The sequence below is a fragment of the Dendrobates tinctorius genome, unplaced genomic scaffold, assembly GCF_039654945.1.
Source record: "Dendrobates tinctorius isolate UK_male_01 unplaced genomic scaffold, ASM3965494v1 ptg000303l, whole genome shotgun sequence".
In the NCBI taxonomy this organism is placed as follows: domain Eukaryota; kingdom Metazoa; phylum Chordata; class Amphibia; order Anura; family Dendrobatidae; genus Dendrobates; species Dendrobates tinctorius.
In genome coordinates this window covers 843,706-869,999 of record NW_027361970.1, presented here as the reverse complement: position 1 = coordinate 869,999, position 26,294 = coordinate 843,706, and the positions used below count along the sequence as shown (strand labels likewise).

At 47.1% G+C, this 26,294-nt stretch overlaps 1 protein-coding gene across 1 annotated transcript in view; it reads right to left on the bottom strand.

The window, feature by feature from the left end:
- TREH (trehalase) overlaps positions 1-26,294 on the bottom strand; it is a 134,564-nt gene that overhangs the window by 73,179 nt on the left and 35,091 nt on the right. Inside the window, exon 3 of the mRNA XM_073560713.1 lies at positions 19,853-19,893. Coding sequence (XP_073416814.1) covers positions 19,853-19,893 — 41 coding nt within the window. The remainder of the gene's footprint in view (positions 1-19,852; positions 19,894-26,294) is intronic.

The window sequence follows — 26,294 nt, the reverse complement described above, 5'->3', positions numbered from 1 at the left end:
TGGTTGTGAAAACATCATTAACTTTTCATCTATACACTGAATAGGATATATACTGTATATGTCTGAACCCCACAGATGACAAGATTGGGGGCCTGTTTTCTCTGTTTAAATGAAGCAGAAGCCGCACATACAAGATGCTGTTCCATTTTAATCCAAAAAGAGAAGAAAGTTCATTCAGCACACCAGCATAAATGAAAAAAATTTATTAGGCGATTATGCCATATTTAAAATGCAGAAAAACACCTGATGCGTTTCTGGTGCACACAGGCACCCTTAAGACTAAGGGTGCATTTGTGCACCAGAAAAGCGTCAGGTGTTTTTCTGCATTTTAAATATGGCATATTCGCCTAATAAAGTTTTTTCATTTATGCTGGTGTGCTGAATGAACTTTCTTCTCTTTTTGGATATCTGCTGTGCTCACCAGCGAATTCGTGCACCCATCTGTGGATTAATGAACTCAGCCCAGGGTGGTTATCCATTTGGATGCGATGCAAGCTCCCAGTGCTCCCTCTCCTGTTCCATTTTAATGTCTATCTCCATCAGCCTCATGAACTGTGAATGAAGTGGCATTGCTAAGTGTCTCTATCCAAACTAAGGAAATGGGACACCATTTCTAGTGACCGGTTGGATTCACATAGACACTTATCTAGATCATAGCTGATATGTGTCAATCTTAGGACAATCCATTTAGTTATGTACTGTAAGTCATCAGTAATTACATGTAAGAACTATGTAGCAAAAGAGATCAATAATGATGGATTATTAATGGAAGGGAATCTGTTAACAATTTTTTCTATCTCATCTGAGAGCAGCCTGATGTAGGGACAGAGACCCTGATTCCAGCGATGTGTCACTTAGTTAACTCGGTGCAGTAGTTTTGATACAATCAGAGTTTTTAGATGTAGCATGAAGCAGAGTTCAGAAAGATAACCCTGCCCACACCCCTGATGAGCAACTTTCTTTTTTTGTGTGGTTGGACCAGGAGGCACGAGTACACCAGTCCGGGCAGTGATAATCTCCTGCTTATAAAACACTCATTGTATTGAAACAACAGTACACAGTGAAACATCCCTGAAATCAGTGTCTCAGCCCCTACGTCATGTTGCCCTCAGATTACATAGCAAAATCCTGCTGACACATTCCATTTAAATAGTCATTGCATAGGAATATTATACAGTCCAGAAGTAAAAGTAGAAAATCAGAAAGAAAACTCATTAATTCCTACTAATATGATATCTAAGAATAAACTACCTGTGACAATAACCCTAAGGTTTCTCAAGAAACCTATGATGAAAAGCTCCAACCAAACGATCAGCCTTCACCGAACTAGCCAAAACCCAGGTTCTCTCATCTCTCATCGTGTCCATATCCCTTCAATTGAACAAGATATTGGAGTGAATTTCAGACCCTCCAAGAAGGTACTTTCACCCTAATAGTCTTGGAAGATAACCAAACTTTATCACCAATTTTGAAAGTGGAACCCGCTGAATGTTTCCCATCGGCCTTACATTTTTGACAAACCAGAGCCACCACAATATTACTCTGAACCTCCCTCCAGATATCTCCAAGTTTCTGTATGACCACCTTTATTTCAGGACACCCAGAACTCATTCTAGAAAATTCACCAAAATGAGGATGAAAGTCAAAATTATAAAAGAAAAGCGAGTTTCCAGTAGACTGATTGACCTGACTGTTAAAGACGAATTCAGCAAGAGGCAAAAATGAGAACCATCTGCTGAGCCGTGACATAACATCTTAAAATTTGTTCCAACAATGATTCGGCCTCTGTCTGACCGTTGGTTTTAGGGTGGTAAGCAGAGGAAAACAACAAATCAATCACCAATTTCCTTCAAAATGCTCTCCATAATTTAGAGACTAATTGCACCCCCCTATCAGATACAATGTTTAAAAGAATGCCATGCAATCTCACCACATGATTGACAAATAACCAGTGTAACGAATGGAAGCGGAGGCAGAGATGGTGAAGTTCACATTCGTTTTTATTATTTAAGTGGAACCTCAGGACCACGGTCCGGGGGGCTCCAAAGGGGGCGTGACTAGTGAGCCCCGGGCACCCGTAGTAAAGCCCCTCAGGTAGGGCCAGAATGGAACACCCTGAGGACACAGGTGCTACCTCCAGTTAGACCCCGAACACGTTGCAGCTGTCCCAGCGGGACCAAAAGGGATAACAAAAGTTACAGCAGAGTCTGTAATGCGCTGGGTCCTGGATCCGGTTAATTGGTAAGGAGTCGGTTCCAGTGACCTTCACACAGTCCTTGGACTCAGATGGCTGTAGATGGAACGGGATGGCTTAGGCCCAGATGGTTGCTGATATAACCAGGTAACACAGGATACTGATATGCTGTGGAAACAGAGAGCATTAGACAATGCACAGAGACTGCAGATGCAGCGCAGACAGGTTAGCATGAGAACCGGATGTAGCAATGATAGATGCTCGTTGCCCCGGCGCTCTTCATATGGAGGAGAGACCAGAAATAGCAGCCAGTGCGCTGCCATTGGTTGATTGCATTTTTTGAATAATGCATGCGCCCCTTTAAGAAAGCAAGAGAGCGGGCGGGCGTGCCCTAATAGCCTTAGCTACAGATCTCCTCACAGGACGCCAGGAGGAGGAGGCAGGAGGGAGGACAGAATGCTGAGCAGCAGCATGAGAGGCTCGAGTTGAGTGCCCAGAACGGAGAGCAGCGGCAGGCCTGGACGCAGCGCCAGGACGGGGGCCAGGTGTAACAGTGGCAGACCCGGGCGCAGCACCAGGACGGGGACCGGGTGTAACAGTATCCCCCTCTTTACACCCCCTCTTCTTCAAGCCTGCATAGAACCCTTTAAGGAGAAGAGGAGCCTGGATGTTCTCCCTAGGCTCCCAAGATCTCTCCTCAGGACCAAAACCCTTCCAGTCCACCAGGTAAGTAGGTCTTACCCCTTACTTTTTTTACGGCCAGGATATGTTTTACCTCAAAAACATCATCCTCCGAGACAGGGTCAGGAGTGGTACCCGGATCCTTAAAGAAGGGACTCAAAACTACTGGTTTGAGGAGAGAAACATGAAAGGAGTTAGGCACACGTAGGGAAGTGGGCAACTTCAGCTTATACGAGACTGGATTGATCTGTCTCAAGATCTCAAATTGTCCGATGAACCGGGGACACAATTTGTAGGATGGCATCTTTAACCGTATGTACTTAGAAGAGAGCCATACCTTGTCTCCGGGACGAAAGATAGGCGCATCCAAACGTCTCTTGTCCGCATGCCTTTTCATACGCTGGGAGGCTTTCTCGAGAGCAGTTTTGGTATCCCTCCAGACCTTAGAAAAATCTTCGGAGAAAGTATCAGCAGCTGGAACACCAAATGATCCGGAGATGGGAAGAGGTATTCCGGGTTGCAATCCGAAGACAATCTGAAAGGGAGACTTTCCAGAAGATTCACTTACTTGATTGCTGTAAGAAAATTCGGCCCAGGACAGTAAGTCTACCCAGTCGTCATGATGGCCGTTGACAAAGTGACGCAGGAATCCAACCAGAATTTGATTTGTCCTCTCCACTTGTCCATTGGACTGGGGATGGTACGCTGATGAAAAATCCAGTTCAATTCTTACCAGTTTACAAACTGCTCTCCAGAATCTTGAGGTGAACTGGACTCCTCTGTCGGAGACGATGTGGAGAGGGAAACCAAGGAGACGGAAGATGTGCCGGATGAACAGGTCCGCCAACTCAGGAGCAGTTGGATGACCGGGTAGTGGAACAAAGTGAGCCATTTTAGAGAAGCGATCCACCACTACCCACACCACAGAACAGCCAGATGAGATCGGGAGATCTGTGATGAAGTCCATCGCGATATGTTGCCAGGGGGCAGACGGAATTGGGAGAGGCTGAAGCCTACCTGCGGGTAGATGCTTGGCCGTCTTGTTACGAGCACAGGAAGGACAGGCTGTGACGTACTCCAGAATGTCCTTAGCCATGGCAGGCCACCAGTAGTACCGGGAGATGAGTTGCAGATTCTCTGGCCGGCGTGACCAGCCTGTTAGGAGTGGCGGAAGACACTAAATAAAAAATAAATAAAGTGCCTTCGCCACCCGGGGTCCACTGTGCGTTGGATGGAAAAACTGCTGCTAGAGAGGCAGAGCACAAGGCGGTAATGTGCACAGGGGTTAGACGGCACCCAGTGCACAAAATCAAGCTCTGTTATACTCACAGAGCTGCAGGCAAATAAGCTCAAATTAAACGCTGAGTCTGTTCATAGTCACAGACACACAGCGATATAGTCGCGGTATCAGGAGTAGCCTTAAATAGCAGGACTACTCCGTCTAGACCTACCGTCAAATTAAATGCAAAGCGTCACAACCACAGACGCAGAGAAAGCTGCAACTGCAGCGCGGCAAGAACAGAGCCGCTGGCAAGGCGCTGCAATAACGCTGGCGCAATACAGACGCTAAGCTGCTGAGCAAGATGGAGCATATGCGTGCTGGCGCTAGCGCTGCTACTGGCTGAACCCAAACACTCACACAATCGTATTATCAGAGGGAAGGGGTTTCTTAATAAGTCAGTCACCAGTCCAAGCATCCATCACCATACATACAGCAGCAAGTATGAAATACTAGCGCATGGCGGAACAGCCATGCGCGCTTTTTATACCAAACGGGACCTTCCGGAAGTCCCCAAGGCTCCAGGAGGAGCCAATAGGATTAGACACAGGACCTGAGCATGTGACTCCCGAACTCCAATGGGAGCTCGTCCCATGAGCATGCTCAGTGGAGGGAACAGAGGACTTAGCCTCTGCAGAGAGTTGCCGCAAGGCACTCTCCTCTGCAATCTCCTCTACCGTAGATGAAACGCAGGAGACTGCAGCATGTAAGGGTCTAGATTTCATCATAGGGAAGGAAGAAATCAGACTCCTAACACAGCCAACTTGGACAAGTGACCCCACCGAAGGACACGAGTACGCTCAGAAGCTGACATGAAAGTCTTCCCGGGAGGCAGCCGGGCAAGATCAGTAGAAGCGACCGCGACTAACCTTGAGGGCTCAATGATGTGCTGCGGTTCTTCTTCTTGATCAGGAGGTAGAAAGGCTCTGGAAAGTGCATCTGCTTTGACATTTTTGTCAGCTGGGCGAAAATGAAGAACAAAGTTAAAACGAGCAAAAAACAAAGCCCAGCAGGCTTGACGAGGATTCAGCCTTTGTGCAGTTTAGAGGTAAGCAAGGTTTTGGTGATCGGTGTATACGACTACCTAATGAAGAGCTCCTTCTAGAAGATGCCTCCACTCCTGCAGAGCCAATTTGATAGCCAACAATTCCCGATCTCCAACAGAATAATTCCTCTCTGCGGAAGAAAAAACCTTGGAAAAAAACCCACAGTTATGCATTCGCCCGGAGGACGATTTCTGGGTTAGTACAGCTCCTGCACCTACTGAAGAGACATCGACCTCAAGAAAAAATTGTTCATTGGAGTTAGGACAATGAAGAACAGGTGCGACAGCAAAGGCCTTTTTGAGAGAAACAATGGCCTCCTCAGCCTCAGGAGGCCAATTCTTCAGATTTGTACCTTTCCGGGTTAGAGCTGAGATGGGCACCACACGGGTGGAGAAGTTAGGAATGAATTGCCTGTAGTAGTTGGCGAAGCCCAGGAATCGCTGTATGGCCTTCAACACAGACGGACGAGGCCACTTGAGTACAGCCGATAACTTCTCTGGATCCATTTTTACTCCTGTGGAGGAAACAATGTAACCGAGGAAAGGCAAAGAGGATTGTTCAAAGAGGCACTTTTCAAACTTGGCGTACAGTCTGTTCTCCCTGAGCCTCTGTAAGACCAGGCGCACTTGTCTGCGATGCGAGACCAAGTCAGTAGAAAAAAATCAGAATGTCGTCGAGGTAGACAACAACACAGGTGTAAAGCAGATCCCTGAAAATGTCATTGACGAACTCTTGGAAAACAGTGGGAGCATTGCTTAGACCAAACGGCATTACCAGGTACTCGTAGTGGCCATCACGGGTGTTGAAGGCTGTTTTCCATTCGTCTCCATCTCTGATTCGGATCACATTGTATGCCCCTCTGAGATCCAGCTTGGTGAAGATCCTGGCCCCTCGGAGACTGTCAAACAGTTCTGAAATTAGAGGCAAAGGGTACCTGTTTTTTACCGTGATCTGGTTCAGTCCTTGGTAGTCGATACAGGGCCGCAGGGATTCGTCCTTTTTCTTCACGGAGAAGAAGCCTGCTCCTGCCGGTGACGATGATTTTCGGATAAACCCTCTGGCCAAGTTCTCCTGGATGTAGTCCGACATAGCTTGAGTCTCTGCCTGGGAAAGAGGGTAAACTCTCCCACTGGGAGGAGATGTTCCAGGAAGGTCTATTGGACAGTCATACGACCTGTGGGGAGGAAGTTTTTCAGCCTCATTTTTCCCAAAGACATCCGAGAAGGACCAGTAAGCGGATGGTAATCCAGGCAGGGTAGCAGGTTGAACCGGGGGTGAAGCTGGTTCAATCTGGGTTAAACAACGGTCCGAGCAGGAATCTCCCCAACGTAGAATTTCGCCTGTTCTCCAATTAAAGATTGGTTCATGTTTCTGAAACCAAGGCAAACCTAGAAGCAAGGGGTGAGACAAACCAGGGTACACAAAAAAATGGATTCTTTCAGAATGCATAAGACCTACCCTCAGTTCCACTGGCTCAGTCTGGAACTGGACGGGTTCGGTCAGAGGCTGGCCATCGACAGCGGTTACCCGCAACAGGTTGGGAAGAGCCTGAACTGGTAAGTGGTAGCGATCCACAAGCGTCTGCTGGATAAAGCTTCCGGCGGCTCCGGAGTCCAACAGACAGAGTCCAGAAAATTTTATTTCTCCGCAGGTCACGGAGACTGAGATCTGCAACGAAGGAGAGGAACGTTCTCTACCTAGGGTGGCCTCTCCTACCGAGCCTAGGCACAGGAGTTTTCTGACTTCTTTGGACAGGAGCGGATCAGGTGTTCGGAACTACCACAGTACAGACAGCTTCCGTTTTTGCAACGCGCCTCCTGGCGGCGGCTGGCCAGACTTACTCGATCTACCTCCATAGCTTCGGGAGAAGAGGATGAGGTAGACGTCTTGGAAGAATTAGAGTCCAGGTGGTAGGACCTCCTGTCACGCTTAATCTTCATGGAACGCTCCTGAAAACGCAGGTCAATCCGGGTCGCCAAGGAAATCAGGTCATCCAAGATGGTAAGCCTGTCCCATCCCACCAGCTCATCTTTAATTTTTCCAGATAGGCCCTCCCAGAAGGAAGCCAGCAAGGCCTCATTGTTCCAGGATAACTCAGAGGAGAAGGTGCGGAACTGAACAGCATACTGAGCCACCGTGAGGGTTTCTTGGCGTAAGCGAAGCAGGGCAGAAGCGGTCGACGTGACCCGGCCAGGTTCATCAAAGGTCCTGCGAAAAGTTTCTAGGAAAGATTGAAGATCATTAACCAGCAGGTCTCCTCTCTCCCATAACGGATTCAGCCAGGTGAGAGCCTCTCCTGCTGGATGTGACATAATGAAGCCCACTTTGGCACGGTCAGAAGCAAACATATGCCCCAATATTTTGAAGTGTAGGGTACACTGATTGAGAAAACCCCGACACTGAGTGGGATCACCATGGAAGCGGGTAGGAGCCGCCAGGCGGGGGCCCTTGCTTGTCATGACAGCAAGTACCTGGGTGTTGCTAGGTGAATCAGGAGCAGCCGGGTTCTGCAGAGAATCCATGCGGGTGGACAGGTAACGTAGATATGTCGTGATCTTATCCTGTTGATCTCTTAAACGGGTCACCTCTTGGCACAACTCCAACGTCGGAGGCCTCTGGGGTCCAGCGGATTCCATGGCCGGAGCAATCTGTAACGAATGGAAGCGGAGGCAGATGGTGAAGTTCACATTCCTTTTTATTTTTTAAGTGGAACCTCAGGACCACGGTCTGGGGGGCTCCGAAGGGGGCGTGACCAGTGAGGCCCGGGCACCCGTAGTAAAGCTCCTCAGGCAGGGCCAGAATGGAATACCCAGAGGACACAGGTGCTACCTCCAGTTAGACCCTGAACACATGGCAGCTGTCCCAGCGGGACCAAAAGGGATAACAAAAGTTACAGCAGAGTCCGTAATGCGCTGGGTCCTGGATCCGGTTAGTTGGTAAGGAGTCGGTTCCAGTGACCTTCACACAGTCCTTAGACTCGGATGGCTGTAGATGGAACGGGATGGCTTAGGCCCAGATGGTTGCTGATATAACCAGGTAACACAGGATACTGATATGCTGTGGAAACAGAGAGCATTAGACAATGCACAGAGACTGCAGATGCAGCGCAGACAGGTTAGCATGAGAACCGGATGTAGCAATGATAGATACTCGTTGCTCCGGCGCTCTCCCTATGGAGGAGAGGCCAGAAATAGCAGCCAGTGCGCGGCCATTGGTTGATTGCATTTTTTGAATAATGCACGCCACCCCTTTAAGAAGGCAAGAGAGCGGGCGGGCGTGCCCTAATAGCCTTAGCTACAGATCTCCTCACAGGACGCCAGGAGGAGGAGGCAGGAGGGAGGACAGAATGCTGAGCAGCAGCATGAGAGGCTCGAGGTGAGTGCCCAGAACGGAGAGCAGCAGCAGGCCTGGACGCAGCGCCAGGACGGGGGCCAGGTGTAACAGTGGCAGACCCGGGCGCTGCACCAGGACGGGGACCGGGTGTAACAACCAGCAAAGCGTTTCAGCATTAGGTAACCCCGATAACGGAACAAAGTGAGCCTGTTTACTGAATCGGTCAACCACCAAACAAATAACAGTTTTTCCACCAGACAAAGGCAAATCAGTAATGAAATTTATGGACAAATGAGTCCACTGTCTTTCTGGACTAGGCAAAGGAGCCAATTCCCCAGCCGACTGATTATGACAGACTTTAGTGCATGCACAAATCTCACAAGTGAATGCAAAATACTTAATATCGTTAAGCATTGATAGCCACCAAAAGAGTAATCTTAGATACACAGGCATAAAGAATTTAGATTCAGGAGTAGCTAATGGGGCCAACGACTGGACCTCACGAATCTCGGCTTCCAATTCAGAGGATACCATAGAAATCACAATTCCTAGAGAAAGGATGGAGGTTCAGGAAGAGAAACAGAATCAAGGCTGCGTGACAAAGTGTCAGCCCTAACATTCTTAGATCCCGGCCTTAACACGATGGAAAGATTATATATATAATATATATATACACTCACTGGCCACTTTATTAGGTACACCTGTCCAACTGTGTGTTAAGACTTAATTTCTAATCAGCCAATCACATGGCGGCAACTCAGTGCATTTAGGCATGTAGACATGGTCAAGACAATCTCCTGCAGTTCAAACCGAGCATCAGTATGGGGAAGAAAGGTGATTTGAGTGCCTTTGAACGTGGCATGATTGTTGGTGCCAGAAGGGCTGGTCTGAGTATTTCAGAAACTGCTGATCTACTGGGATTTTCACGCACAACCATCTCTAGGGTTTACAGAGAATGGTCCGAAAAAGAAAAAAAATCCAGTGAGCGGCAGTTCTGTGGCCGGAAATGCCTTGTTGATGCCAGAGGTCAGAGGAGAATGGGCATACTGGTTCGAGCTGATAGAAAGGCAACAGTGACTCAAATTGCCACCCGTTACAACCAAGGTAGGCAGAAGAGCATCTCTGAACGCACAGTGCGTCGAACTTTGAGGCAGATGGGCTACAGCAGCAGAAGACCACACTGGGTACCACTCCTCTCAGCTAAGAACAGGAAACTGAGGCTACAATTTGCACAAGCTCACCGAAATTGGACAGTAGAAGATTGGAAAAACGTTGCCTGGTCTGATGAGACTCGATTTCTGCTGCGACATTCGGATGGTAGGGTCAGAATTTGGCGTAAACAACATGAAAGCATGGATCCATCCAGCCTTGTATCAACGGTTCAGGCTGGTGGTGGTGGTGTCATGGTGTGGGGAATTTTTTCTTGGCACTCTTTGGGCCCCTTGGTACCAATTGAGCATCGTTGCAACGCCACAGCCTACCTGAGTATTGTTGCTGACCATGTCCATCCCTTTATGACCACAATGTACCCAACATCTGATGGCTGCTTTCAGCAGGATAATGCGCCATGTCATAAAGCTCGAATCATCTCAGATTGGTTTCTTGAACATGACAATGAGTTCACTGTACTCAAATGGCCTCCTCAGTCACCAGATCTCAATCCAATAGAGCATCTTTGGGATGTGGTGGAACGGGAGATTCGCATCAGGGATGTGCAGCCGACAAATCTGCGCCAACTGTGTGATGCCATCATGTCAATATGGTCCAAAATCTCTGAGGAATGCTTCCAGCACCTTGTTGAATCTCTGCCACGAAGAATTGAGGCAGTTCTGAAGGCAAAAGGGGGTCCAACCCGTTACTAGCATGGTGTACCTAATAAAGTGGCCAGTGAGTGTATATACTGTATATAAAAATAAGGACCATCTGGCCTGTCCGGGGGTTAAACGTTTAGCAGATTCAATGTAAGCTAAATGTTTAAGATATGTCACCACAGTAACTGGAAGAATAGCTCCCACCAAAAAACGTCTCCAATTTTCAAAAGCTAACTTGACAGCAAACAGCTAGCGATTCCCAACTTCATAATTTCTCTCAGCACACGAAAATTTCCTAGAGAAAAATACACATGGTCGCAAGTTGGTAAACAATTTGTAACCTTGAGACAAATCAGCCCCTGCTCCAACCTCTGAGGCATCCACCTCTACGATAACGGTTTCTGGAGATCAGGTTGAATTAAAACTGGAGCGGACATGAAGCACTCCTTTAAATTTATCAAACGAGGCAATAGCATCCAACGACCAAACCTTAAGATCCACAACCTTATGTCTGAAGCCACCAAGAAGTTTAATGATCTGAGAAAAACTCCTAAGAAATTTTCTTTGGTAATTGGTGAATCCTAAAAATTATTGCAAAGCTTTCAGGTCACGAGCTTGAACCCAATCAATTATAGCCTGGACATTAACAGGGTCTATCTTAAACTCTTCAGCTGAACCCCAGAAATGACATTTCTTGAACAGAAAAAGTATATTTTTTCCAATTTAGCAAACAAAGAATTTTCCTTGAATTTCTGTAAAACAAACCGAACATGGTCAAATCCAGGTCAGGCAAAAAAAATAGAAAATCATCAAGGTATACCACAATAAATTTTCCAATAATATCGAAAAAAAGTCATTCATGAAGTTCTAAAAGACAGCACTTGTATTGATTAAATCAAGAAGCATGACAAGAGTCTCAAATAGACTCTCAGACGTTAAAAACGCTGTCGTCCACTTATCACACTCCTGGATGGGTATCAGATTATAATCCCCTCTAAGATTAAGTTTAGAAAACCATTTAGCCCCTGTAAGATGATTATAATATAGCAGCTAACCACAGGTTCTGAAAACAAAGTTCCACGTTCTGCAGTACTTTATCTGAGGAGCAAAATGGCACCTGGAAGTCTGGATGACCTCCTTGACAATCACCCAGACTTAGATGTTTCCTGGTGGCTTGCTGGCTTGAGGGCGAATCAAGCAATCCTTGAGAATATGTCCAGCATGAGATCACGTTGACGCCTCCTCTCCACGACCCGAGAGTGGGCTGCTCCAACTGCCATTGATTCCATCTCTGTAAGTGGACAGACTAGTGCAGGATGACCGAAACCCCCTGTCGTTCATCAGGTCTCTCCCGAATTCTGCAATCCATTCGAATGGCCTGAGTCAAGGCCTCCCCCAGGGAACAGGGTAGAGTATGTGGGGTACTAGCAAATACGCAGGACGCAGTGACGAGGCGCGAGATGGTTTAGTGCTTTTAGTAATAACGTTTATAGGCCTAGAGGAAACTGTCCTCAGTCATAGCCTGACCAACCAAAAGGGGTAACAAGAGTTGCCCTCGCAGGGGCTCAATACAAGCAAACACGAACAGAGTAGAACACGACTACGTCCGGAGAAAGCCGGTCACTATAGGGCCGCGGTATGGCCAACTACGGGTCCTTAACTATATAGTCAACTAAGGCCTCTTTCACACATCAGGTTTTCGCCGTCAGGCGTGATCCGGCGCTTTTGACAGAAACCGGATCCGGCGAAATGCAATGCCGGATCCGGTTTCCCCCCCATTGACTTGCATTTGCGCCGGATCGCGCCGGATGGCCATGCGTTTCATCCGGTTTTCGCCGGATCCGGCAATGTGTCGCAATGTGTCGCGATCCGGCGTCTGGAAAAACCGTCTACTGTAACGTTTTTTGTCTCCGGCGAAAAAGCCGGACACGCCGGATCCGGCGCGTCCGGCTTTTTCACACAATGAAAGCCTATGAGCGCCGCAATGCGCCGGATCCGGCGAAAGCCGGATCCGGTGGCCGGATCCGTTTTTTTTGGTCTGAGCATGCTCAGTAGCTCTGCCCACAGGAGATATATAAAAGCAAGACAATGGGACCCTCAGCCACACCCAACATGCCACCCAAGACAGCAACCAGGCGCAGGAGAAGGCAGCAGACATCTGCAGCAGCAGCACCATCAGCAACACCCCAAATGGAGCAGCATGCTGAACGGGAGGGGAGTCCAGAAGCAGATGAGAGACGGTAATTATCAAATCCCCCATTCCTCCAAACTAGGGCCATGGAATATCAAGATATTCATTGGCCCTTTGTTTCTCTTTATTCAACAGCCGCCAAAGAGATGCAGCAGCAGCACCATCAGCAACACCCCAAATGGAGCAGCATGCTGAACGGGAGGGGAGTCCAGAAGCAGATGAGAGACGGTAATTATCAAATCCCCCATTCCTCCAAACTAGGGCCATGGAATATCAAGATATTCATTGGCCCTTTGTTTCTCTTTATTCAACAGCCGCCAAAGAGATGCAGCAGCAGCACCATCAGCAACACCCCAAATGGAGCAGCATGCTGAACGGGAGGGGAGTCCAGAAGCAGATGAGAGACGGTAATTATCAAATCCCCCATTCCTCCAAACTAGGGCCATGGAATATCAAGATATTCATTGGCCCTTTGTTTCTCTTTATTCAACAGCCGCCAAAGAGATGCAGCAGCAGCAGCAGCAGAAATGGCATCACTGGCAGCAGCAATACCCACAGCCATGGAGTCTGGCCATCAACAGGACAGCACATCTTCTTCTGGGAGCCCTCCCTCGCATCGTCAGCGTTTGACGGTAAGTTTTTATTTCCAAAATCCATCATCTCTGTAATATATGTCTATTCATTGCCTTTTATTTCAAAACAGGAATCACAAGATGAAGAGGAGCTCCCAGAAGAAGAAGGAAGGGGTGGACAGACGCTTGGAGTGGGCTCACAATTCGTAAGTTTTTTGCATCAAACGCAGAAACACAACATCACACTACACACAACACATAGAAAACAATGTTCTGCAGACCACACACAGCAAACAAATGCCTACATCCAAACTCATAACATTTTTTGTTTTCTTCTCTAGTCTTCCCAATCTGGTGCTCGGCCAAGAGGTCCTCGCAGTGCCTCCCAGGGTTGTCGGCGACAGCAACGCGGCGGTCACCAGCGTGTAAGTATAAATATTTTTGCTTTGTTTTTTGGCACTTTTTATTTCATTTCTTTTGTGGAGGCTAATTATGTTATTTTTGTCTTTTTCTTTAACAGCCTTCACAGCGTGCTCCCGACTCTGACGGTGAGGATGGAGGGATTGATGTGGACCGCCTCATCGATCTCGTCAGAGAAAGGGAGCCGCTCTGGAATATGGCTGACCGCCGCCACGCTGACCTGATCATTACCCGACGACTCTGGGAGGAAATCTGTTCTCTCCTTGTGGGCCGCTGGGAGGACCTCGAAGCTCGGGACCAGATTAAAGAGCGTAAGTATATACAGTAACGGTTGCTTGATGTAAACCAGTGTTTCCCGAACTCCAGTCCTCGTGGTCCCCACGGATCATGTGTTCAGGATTTCTATTTACTATTGAAATCCTGAAAACATGACCCCTGGGGACCATGAGGACTGGAGTTTGTGAAACACTGATGTTGTATACTAACCACTCCTTTCTCGTTTCAGGGAACAGAATTGTGAATCGGTGGCGGTCTGTGAGGGATCGTTTCAAGAAGGAGTTCAATAAAGAGATGCGGGCCCCGAGTGGATCTGGAGGATGCAGGAGCAAGTACAAGTACGCACAAGCCCTGTCGTTCCTCCGGGAAACAATGCTCACCAGAAGGTAAATATTACACACCACATGTGAAAAAGATGTAACTTTTTTTTTTCAGCCAGGGCCATACCATGTCAGTATTTTAATTGTTTTTTTTTCTCTTTATTCCACAGCACGGTGAGCAGCACTCGGGAGCCTGCACGATTGGACCCTTCTGAGGCGATCCCTGAGGAGACCGGCACCGAGGGACACTTCGACCGCCCCGGTACATCTGCACCTTCCCTGCCTTCCCACACATTCGACCCATCTGTCCCATCCACCAGCACAGGAGCATCGTGGCCGCCTACATTACATGAAGCTGCTGGTGAGGAGATCGCTTTCCCTTTACCCCACCCTTCTGCCCCTGCCGCCTCTAGTACACCTGCGGGTACTGGGCGGCAGCGGCAGAGGGGTCAGGAAAAGAGTTATGCGCAAGAGTTATTGCATCTGAATGCATCTTTCCAGAACTGTCTCAAAGTCTTGTCAGAGCAAATCTCCGCAGGCTTTCAGCAGATCAACTCCAGCATTCTGGAGGTGAAGACACTTCTGCAAACCATGCATTCAGAAGCAAGATCTTCGCCAAACCACACCTTTTTCAGGTCTGTTGTGGAGCGCATGGAAACGCTCTCTCCTGCCCAGCAGATGCATGTAATGCATTCGTGCCACGGTGCTCTACAGCAGGTTACCTCCCAACCTCCACCTCCCACCACTGTAGTTCCTCCACCTGCACCCCCTCCAGCCACTTTCCATCCTCCCCCTCCTATTACATCTGCACCCCCTCCAGCCACTTTTCATCCTCCCCCTCCTACTACATACCAGCAACCTGCCCAGTACCAGCAACCTCCCCAGTACCAGCAACCTCCCCAGTACCAGTCATCTCCCCACTTCCAGCAACCTGCCCCATACCAAACTCCTTCCCCGTACCAAACTCCTTCCCCATACAACTTTCCATCAACATCATCTGCTCCTACAGTCCCTGCCCAACCCTCCACTCCACCACCCACCACCTCTTCTGCTTCCCACATGTCCACCCATTCTGTAGTTTTTTCCACACCTTCACCTCTAACTGTTCCTTCCCCACCACGATCCCAGTCCTCTCTCCACACACCCAGTGTCGAAGTGTCCCGCAGCCCCTCCAGCAGTATTTCCACCCCACAATACACAGATTTGTAATGTGTGTTTTTTAATAAAAATGCCCATTGGGTTTAAAACCTTTATTAAAAAAGTTTTTTGCACTTTAAAAACATTTTACAAAAAAAAAAAAAATTTTAAATAAAAGTTAAATTATCGTTTCACAATGGTTGTCTGTCTTTTCTTTCTGCGGCGAACTATGTTTAAAAAAAAGGTTAAATACAGGGTATTTCAAAGGTAAAAAGGTATTCAAAACCAGGTATAACTGTGGGTAAATTTTAGCTTTTTGCCACAGTTGTGTTCCTGGTTGTGTTTGAAGCAAAGTATTTCACCTAAAAAGTTGTGTTTATTGTTGGTGATTTCCTAACAATGTACACAACTTTTGTTAAAAGGTGAAATACTTTGCATAAAACACAACCAGGTACACACCTGTGGCCTAAAGCTAAAAATAGTAGACCATGACAAGATAGCCAACTTTGGTTGGCAAAGGTATATACTGTTGGTCCAGAAGGTACACAAGTTTGGTTAGGGCACAAATCTTTCACACTCTGTCATCCTGCCAGTGTACTCTGCCTTGAGGGGCCACAAGGGTCAATTTTAAAAACCGGATCCGGCGTAATCCGTCGAAAAAACGGATAGAAAAACGGATGAACCGGATGAGACGGATCCGGTTTTGTCTGTCAAGAACAAGACGGATCCGGCAGAAAACCGGATCCGGCACATCAGGTTTTACAAAACATTTGCCGGATCCGGCATTCCGGCACGACGCCGGATCGCGCCTGACGCCGAAAACCTGATGTGTGAAAGTAGCCTTAGCCGTCCTGACGTCCCTCGGCGTTCTGGACGGTGGTCCTTTGGCATAGCAGCCGCTGGGCCTAGCTGCTGAAGAGTTGAGGTAGTCTTTGAGCGTTCCGACGCTCCAGTGACACCGGTGCACCGCAGGCCCCGGAGGAGTCCTTGGACGGATGGGCCGTAGCCCCCGGACTGGGGCAAGCGGCAGCGATGCGGGGTGGCGATTGGCAGGCCACCTGTACAGCTAACAGTTGCGACGGGGAATCCGCGGCGAACAACGGCCCAGACCTTGCCACGGACCGGAGCGGGACAGTGGTGGCCGCCGACGGCACTGGACTTGCCGCGGCCACAGGTGAGAGCAGGGTAGCTGCGGGTGGCGGGAGACAGGCCGCAGCCGCGGGCTGGAGCGAGGCGGCAATGGCCGTGAGCGACCGCAGGCAGGCCGCAGCCGGGGGCTGGGGCGAGGCGGCAACGGCCGCAAGCTGAAGCGGGGCAGCGGCCGCGGGTTGAAGCGGGGCAGCAGCTCTCGGACGGTCATCTGGGCGCCATCCCTCTGATATCCTAGGTGAACGTCTCTCCTGGCTCTGGCAAGTCGCTTTGGCTCTCAGTCGCTCCCACGGTCTCCTGCTGCTTCTGTCCCGGTCTGCTGACTCACTGTGACTAGCGTTCCCCGCCCCTTTTATACTGGCTCCCCCCAGCCCATCTGTCCATCTCAACGGTCCGTCCCTGAACTCTGTCCCCCGGAAACAGTTTCCCCCGGAACCTAGGTGACAGTCCCCTTGGTTCCGGCCCGAACAATCGGCGGGGGCCCTTCTTCCCACATATGCAGAACCAGAGCATCCTTAAGAGTTTCCAAAAGGCCATGGTGAAAGTGACACCCAAGAGCTGCATCATTTCACAGAATCTCAGAGGACCTTTGCTGGAATTCAGAACTATAGTCCCCTCCCCCGCGTCAGGTTTATGATCTTAGACTCTGTAACCTGGATCAAGTTCATCATAGATCATCCCTAAGAAGTTAAAAAAGGCGTCAACGGAGACTGTTCTGGGGCTAGTGAGATAACAAAGAGAATGCCCAAGTCTGTGGACCCCCTCGCAATAGGGACATGATTATCACCACTCGCTGGCACTCATCCTCTAAAGACCGGGGTTGTAAGGTAAAGAAAATAGTCTGCAGCTCTCCCAGAATACCCTAAACTGATATTTTTCCCCAAAAAATTTGTTTGGAGGTGCTACTACTGATTCAGGGAAGACCAACTGCACATCAAAAGCTACAGAAGTCATTGCTTTGGGAAGCATCCATAGTGCTAAAAAACTGACTCTGCAGCTGAGACTGTGAAGATTCTAGTCTTTGGTGTTCCCTGGCCAGATACTGAACCATCTGGGTCAAACCTGGGTCAAATTTGTCACCTGACCACAGAGTGTACAAATTGGATCCATTGGTGAGAAAAAAAAGTATATGGCCAGTCAAAGCATGACGCTAGTCACTACTCATGGACCGGCTTTCAGGCAGAGAAGGAAGACATTCCGGGGTCAGTACTAAGAGAGCCCGTAGTAAACTAAGGGAAAAGACAAATGTGTAAGTCAGGTCACAATCCAGGGTCAGAATACCAGAGAAATAGCGGGTCTAAGCAAAGGGGCAAAAACAAATGGGTTGTCAGATCACAGCACAGGAAATACAGTTGTGGCGAAAAGTATTGACACCCCTGCAATTTTGTCAGATAATACTCAGTTTCTTCCTGAAAATGATTGCAAACACAAATTCTTTGGTATTATTATCTTAATTTAATTTGTCTTAAATGAAAAAATTTAGCCAAATAACTGCGACCAACCGCTTCTGGTAACCATCAATGAGTTTCTTACAATGCTCTGCTGGAATTTTAGACCCTTCTTCTTTGGCAAACTGCTCAGGTCCCTGATATTAGAAGGGTGCCTTCTCCAAACTGCCATTTTTAGATTTCTCCACAGGTGTTCTATGGGATTCGGGTCTGGACTCATTGCTGGCCACCTTAGAAGTCTCCAGTGCTTTCTCTCAAACCATTTTCTAGTGCTTTTTGAAGTGTGTTTTGGGTCATTGTCCTGCTGGAAGACCCAGGACCTCTGAGGGAGACCCAGCTTTCTCACACTGGGCCCTACATTATGCTGCAAAATTTGTTGGTAGTCTTCAGACTTCATAATGCCATGCACACGGTCAAGCAGTCCAGTGCCAGAGGCAGCAAAGCAACCCCAAAACATCAGGGAACCTCCGCAATGTTTGACTGTAGGGACCGTGTTTTTTTCTTTGAATGCCTCTTTTTTTCTCCTGTAAACTCTATGTTGATGCCTGTGCCCAAAAAGCTCTACTTTTGTCTCATCTGACCAGAGAATATTCTTCCAAAACGTTTTAGGCTTTTTCAGGTAAGTTTTGGCAAACTCCAGCCTGGCTTTTTTATGTCTCGGGGTAAGAAGTGGGATCTTCCTGGGTCTCCTACCATACAGTCCCTTTTCATTCAGACGCCGACGGATAGTACGGGTTGACACTGTTGTACCCTCGGACTGCAGGGCAGCTTGAACTTGTTTGGATGTTAGTCGAGGTTCTTTATCCAACATCCGCACAATCTTGCGTTGAAATCTCTTGTCAATCTTTCTTTTCCGTCCACATCTAGGGAGGTTAGCCACAGTGCCATGGGCTTTAAACTTCTTGATGACACTGCGCACGGTAGACACAGGAACATTCATGTCTTTGGAGATGGACTTATAGCCTTGAGATTGCTCATGCTTCCTCACAATTTGGTTTCTCAAGTCCTCAGACAGTTCTTTGGTCTTCTTTCTTTTCTCCATGCTCAATGTGGTACACACAAGGACACAGGACAAAGGTTGAGTCAACTTTAATCCATGTCAACTGGCTGCAAGTGTGATTTAGTTATTGCCAACACCTGTTAGGTGCCACAGGTAAGTTACAGGTGCTGTTAATTACACAAATTAGAGAAGCATCACATGACTTTTCGAACAATGCCAATACTTTTGTCCACCCTCTTTTTTATGTTTGGTGTGGAATTATATCCAATTTGGCTTTAGGACAAATCTTTTTGTGATTTTTAATTTAAGACAAATTAAATGAAGATAATAATAACAAAGAATTTGTGTTTGCAATAATTTTCAGGAAGAAACTGAGTATTATCTGACAAAATTGCAGGGGTGTCAATACTTTTGGCCACAACTGTAGGCAAACACACATCAGAGAGCAGAAACTTTGACTGGCAGTGATGTGGGCCAGACATCTCACCTAAATAGCAGGACAATTAATAAGAACAGGGAGCACCTGGAGAAATCTCTGCACCTCCCATTATCAGATAGGTCAACAGGGCTGTCAATCAAAGCACCAACAGCCAAACATGCCCCAGCATAGGATAGGATGACAGAGCTGTTCATCTCCAAGTCCCAGACACACTGGGCAGAGGAATCGTGATACCACCTCAGTACAGGACTAAATAGTGGCAGAGAAATTAAGGCTCTGTTCACATCACATTCCTCCATTCAGTTTAAAAATCCTGTTTTTTTTCTCATGATATGAAAATTGTTTTTCACACCTTCCCTCCGCAGCCTATTTTTGTTTTTGTGCTTTAATTTATTCCTCCCCTTCTAAGAGCCATTACTATTTTTTATTTCTCTGGCAACAGACTTACGAGGGCTTTTTTTTGCATTACGAGTTGTAGTTTTCAAAGACGCCATTCATTTTAACAGAAAGTTGCAATAAGTAGAGTTACACTATGGAAATGATACGGATTTCTTACCTGTCACATGGAGGAGGAAGGTCTTCAGAGTGAATATGTTTCTGTAAGACACCAAATAGCACACAGAATGATAGCAGCCATCGTGCCCAGTCCATGATATATCATGCAGACTACATCAAGCTACGCTCCTCTCGGTAGTCTAGGCAGTAAAATTATTATCACGCGTTATTAATAGTTAAGTTTTGGCACTCATCCCTGTATCTTCTTTCTCCTACGCCCATTTGCTTCGTCACTTTGTAACCCTTTATTTCTTGACAACATTAGGTCCTGACTACTGATCTAAGTGCAAAGTCTCAGCCCTGCAGAGATACTTTCTCTGTAAACAAGAGTTGAAGAAACCTTGAAAAACATAGAACGACAAGAAGACAAGTGTGTCCTCTTCATGACTTAAAATTGATTTTTTCTTTTGTAAACTATTGTAGTGTATTAGTTTAAAAAAAGTTCTATGCAAGCATTTGTTATAACTTTTCTTTGTACTGGAGAATCTTTTAGAAAACTTAAAAAGCTTTAGAAAAAAAAATACATGTTCTGCCAGACTGAGAGTAAGCAGGAATAGGCCATGCTGGAAGGTGAGAGCAGAGATAGCACTTGGCTCTGGCGTCTGGGGGAGGTGGAGGCCCCACCTTAAATAGCTCATAGTAATTAGGAACCTGTGTTACAGATATTGCATTCAATATACTCTTTACTCTTCTAGCTGCAGCCATCTTAAATTGTAACCATTATTTTAATTTGTATTTCATAAATAATACACATGGAAATAAGAAACTTTGTAATATAGCTTATCACAGAAATCTGCTTCTTTTACTTCCAGGACTGACTATTTGTTTTCAAAATTATTACTGAAATAGGAGATGACAGTTGGTGCTGATAAGATTCTATGTAGAGGGTAGTGGAAGGAGGAGGGAGGAACTCAGCCTCTAGCTCCTCCCTCCACCCTACATAGAATCTTATCAGCATCAACTGTCATCTCCTATTTCAGTAATGTAAAAATCTGTCTGCACTGAATACAGATTTTATCGGTGAATTGAGAATATTGAAAATAAATGATCAGTTCTGGCAGAGAAAGAAGCAGATTTCTCTGATAAGCTATATTACAAAGTTTCTTATTTCCATGTACACTATTAAGTTATTAAATAAAATTAAAATGACAGCTACTCTTTAACCCCTTTCCTACATTTGCAACATCGATGGGCATCGCAGAGGGAGGGAGCGCCCTCTCTGCTCAAATCAGCACAACGCAATTGTGATTGCATTGTGCTGGTGGTCTCCATGGATGGCCGCGGGGTCACCAAGGGACGGTGGCCTGTAAGCTCCTGCTCAGAGCAGGAGCGGAAAAGCCTTCTCCCTGCCTGCGATGCACTGAGCTTATTGCCCTGCAATGCAAAAGTATTGTCGAGTATTAGATCAGCATTCGGAGCAGGGAAAGTTATTAAAAATGTAAAAATATTAAAAGAAAAACAAAATCACAAAATAAGAGCAAAAAAATGAAAAATATTAATACAATACATACATTTATGTAAAAACAAAATGTAAATATATTTGGTATTGCCCTGTCATGAACAAATCGACCTATAAGGGTATGTGCACACGCTGCGGAATCCGCTGCGGATTCATCCGCGCGGATTTTGCAAAATCCGCAGGTCAAAAGACCTGCGGTTTATCTGGGGATTAGCCTGCGGTTCTGCCCTGCGGTTTCACCATCTCCACAATGGTGGAGATAGGATTCCGCAGAAAGAATTGACATGTCAATTCTTTCTGCGGTTTCAAAACCGCAGGAAAACCGCACGGAAAAATCCGCACCGTCTACACTGCGGTTTTTTTTCCATTCATTTGAATGGTACTGTACACCGCAGCTAAAACTGCTGCGGGTCCGCAGCGGCCAAATCCGCTGCGGAACTGCAGCAGAATCCACAGCGTGTGCACACAGCCTTAAACTGTCCCACTTTTTAACCCCTTCAGTGAACATCATACAACACAAGGCAAAAAATAATGCTTTACAATCATACCTCCAAACAAAAAGTTAAATAAAATGCAATAAAAAAAGAAGGTAAATAAAAATGGTATCTCAGGTCCCGCAAAAAAACAAGATGCCATACAGCTCCGTCACCAGTGAAATAAAAAAATTATAGCTCTCAGAACAAAGCGATGCAAAAATAATTATTTTTTTCAATAAAATAGCTTTTATTGTATAAAAGAGCTGAAACATTAAAAAAAAAGATATAAATGTGGTATCGCTGTAATCATACGGACCCAAACAATAAAACTGTATTATGACTTACTACAGGGTGTACGACATTTAGAAAAAAAAAATAAACAACAATTCCTGAACTGCTGGTTTTTGTTCATTCTGCCTCCCAAAAATCAGAATGGAAAGCGATCAAAAATTGTAATGAGCCCGAAAATATTACCAATAAAAACGTCAACTCAACCCGCAAAACAAACGCTGTCACATGTCTGTCAACAGAAATATGGAAGCATTATAGCTATCTAATTATGACGATGCGCAATAAAAAGTGTTTTTTAGTGTGTGACAGCAGCCAAACATAAAAAAGTGATATAAATCTGGTATCGCTGTAATCGCACTGACCTGAAGAATAAAGTCATCTAATCACTTATACCGCACTATCAAAGGCAAAAAAATAAATAAAACCAATTCTTTATTCTACCTTCCAAAGTTCGCAATATGGTTCAGTTCACATTTATTCTGCGCTCTACGTTGAGTGCTTAAACTGGGGTTTCCGCGTAAATCTCTGAAGTACGTAATTTAAACGGTACCCCCAGCAGAGGATTCCCTATAATGACGCAAATGGAGGCACTGTGGATGTTGTCTGGCCTATGATGTGGCGGTGTCTGTCTTTTTAATCATGCATAAAAACGTGAAAAAATTGAAGAAATACTGCAGGTTTCCTTGCATGGAGTCTTAAGTGATGAGCTGACTTTTCTCCTCTTTTTTCATGAATAAAAGCGTGGTCCACCACAGTTTTGGAGTCCAGAGTAACTCTGCTGCCTCATTATAGTGAATGGATCCCTCTTGGGGGTTTCACCTGAATTACATCACTCACAGATTTAGATGGAGACCTGATATAAGTGGTCAGCGTAAAGAGCAGGATAAATGTGATCGAAAATGTTATGTAAAATGTTCCCAATAAAAGCTTCAACTCAATCCACAAAAAAGCAAGTCCCCACTCATGTCTGTTATCTGCTAATGGAAATGTAGGGGGCTTCCACATTACCGGTAGCACAAAGGCTGTGGAAAAGCGCTATGGCTCCTCGCACCCCAAAAGAAATCCAACAAATTCTGCGCTCCCAAACCCAAATGATCTCCTCTCTTCTGAGCCCCAATGTGCCTAAACCACACTGAGCGTAAAAAGGTTTGGCATTTCTATAGCGATGAGAGCCCGCCTAATTTACTAGTGCAGTCTCCAGAAGCATGAGTTGGGCACTGCAACGTACTGGGCATTACAATGGCAGTTTGCAATTTTCACTCAGCAACATCCACCGTTGCTTGTTACTGGAAAACACCCATGGAGTCAAAATCATCACTACACCTGTAGATAAATTTCCAAAGGGGTATAATTTGCAAAATTGTGTCATTTGAGGGGGGATTCTGTTCTTCTAGTACTTAGAGGTTCTGTATACATAGTCCGAAAGCTAGTCTAGCAAAATTTGTGATCAAGGAGACAAATAGCGCTCCGTTCCTCCTGAGTTTCACCGTATGGCTAGGCAGTACTGTACAGCCACATATTGGGCACTTCAACATTCAGAAGAAATTGTGAGACAAATTTTGGTTCCATTTTTACCCATTTCCCAGTGTGAAATTTTAAAATTGGGCATAAAACAAAATTTTAGTGGTCAAAATGTAATTATTTTTTCTTCACTATCCAATGGTATAAAATTATGTGACACACCTGCGGTGTCAACATGATCACTACACACCTAGATGAATTCATTGAGATGTTGTTAGGAGTTGGGTTCCTGTCGCTGCACATCGGGAATCCCGAGCCTTGTTTCCGGCAGTCTCCCATTCCTCTCCAGCCGCAGAGGAGGTTGCTCAGCAGACTCGTCGGTCCCAACGCTCTGCCCAGACTAGCTCCGTGGGTTTGGTTGCTGCTGCCACCTCTGGCTCAACTATAGCAACACATGCTGGTCAGCGGTGGGTCTCTCCAGGGACTGGATCCTCCTGTCGGTCCACTGAGCATGCCCGTGGAGTGATCTCCCATTGGAGATCGAAGGTCACGTGCTCAGGTCCTTCTCCAACTCGGATTGGTCCATCCGAAAAGCCAGGAGGGTCCAGGAGGCACGAGGCTATAAAAGGTTTGCATGGCCGCTCGACCATGCGCTAGTATAGACTGCATTATCAGACTATGAGGAGTGAGTGTTGTATGAATGTCTCTGGTGAATGACTCATTAAGAAACCCCTACCCTTGGTACGCATGTGTTGTGCAGCCTAGCCTGTTAAGCGCCCAGGCTTAGGTGAAGGTAGGACAGAGTCTGAGACAGGCATCAGTCTCCATCAGTGACTCGGCATGCCTCAGTGCACGTGCTCTACACGTCGTAGTCAGCGTCTATAGCGGAGTCCGCAGTTGCGACGCCGCATGCTCAGAAGGTCTAGAGGGATTCTGACCCCGTGTCCTTGGGCAGACTTCTGTGACCACTTTCTGTGCGCTCACTGGCTGGGCTCTGTGAGCTAAACAGGCTCCGGCATTTATGTTCAGCGGTAGTGCGGCTCTGCAAGTTAATAGAGTTCACTCCTGTTCACACTGGGTGACGTTAACCCACGTGTGACCTTTCCACACTGCTTTATACTCCCGCCATTACCTAGCAGCAGTGTACTACCTCTGCACGGTGGACCCCGGGCTGCGAACGCACCTACTATTATTTTATAATTTGGTGCGTTCCGCCAGCTCTAACAGAGGTGTAGTTTGTAAAATGGGGTCACTTATGGGGGGGTTTCTGTTGTTCTGACACCTCAGGTGCTCTGCCAGTGTGACATAACACCTTCAAACCAGTCCAGCAAAATCTGAACTCCAATATGGTGCTGTGACAGCCGTCTGCGAATCTGGGCTGCAGTAGGAACAGCACCCTGAGTAACCCCGAGACCCTTAACCCCTATACAGGGATCTGGAATTGTAGCAAGGCCCAGGGGGTAGCTGTTCAGAGGAGCAGTGGACCAGAGCAGGACGGCCACCAAGGGGTCAAAACTAAAACCCGTAATCAAAGTCAGGAGGCAGGAGTCGGAGGCCGGAGGGCAGCAGAGGTGCAAAATCAGCAGGCAGAAGAAGAGTCAAAAGTCCAGGCCAGGGTCAGTAAAACCAGGAGGGCAGCAAGGTACAGAATCAGCAGGCAGAAGGAGAGTCAGGAATCCAAGCAAAGGTCAGCATCAAAATATCAGAATAGAAGCAGAGGTACAAAAACGGCAGGCAATAGAATGGTCAGAAATCCAGGCTGAGGTCAGAGTTTAACTATAGCAAATTACACAGGAGAACCAAGAATATATCCAGCTGCTTGCAAGACCAGTCCCAAGGTATTTGAGGGATCGGGTCATCCCTCACAGGTTCCCGGACTGATGATGTAACCTGGACCGCCCCCAGGACCAGGCCAGACGGACATGCAGTAAGCCCTACATGATTGACAGAGGGGCGGAGCCTGCAGCCACCAGATGCCTGCGCAGGGGCCTCTTCTCTGTCACAACCTTCACCCTGAGGCGAACCACAGCGCCTCCCAGTGGTCGAGGCAGGAACAGCCATCCCCGAGTCTGACGGCGACGTGACGGCCCGGCGCCTCCTAGTGACCGAGACCGGAGCAGCAGGCCCCGAGTCTGGCGGCGAAGTGTCAGTCCAGCGCCTCCTAGTGGCCGGAGCCGGAACAGCAGGCCCTGAGTCTGGCGGCAACGTGCCAATCCGGCGCCTCCTAGCGGCCGAAGCCGGAACAGCAGGCCCTGAGTCTGACAGCGACGTGACAGGTGCTTCTTCCATTTAGAGCTTTGCATTGTGCCTCAAAAGTAGTTTTCTACCATATATGGGGTTATCAGCATACTTGGGAGAAATTGCGCAACAAATTTTGGGGCCCATTTTCTATTGCTATCCTTGTGAAAATGAAACAAATTGGGGCTAAAACAATATTTTTGTGGGGAAAATATTTTTTACTTCATTTTCACAGATCAACTTTGTAAAATTTTGTGAAGCACCTGTGAGCTCAAGGTGCTAACCACATCTTTATAATGGCCAGTTGGGACTTCCGGCCGCTATCCCCGAATCCCATAAGGCACCGCGGCAGTGTCAATTGCACCTGCGCTAGTGACATTCACGTCACCGCTATTCCCGCGCATGCGCAGTAACAGCCACAACTGCACGCTCTACCAGCGCTACCCGCGCATGCGCGGTAGCGACACGGCGTTAATTTCACCGCACTCCCGATGTGATAGCATGGGGCCTATTTGTAG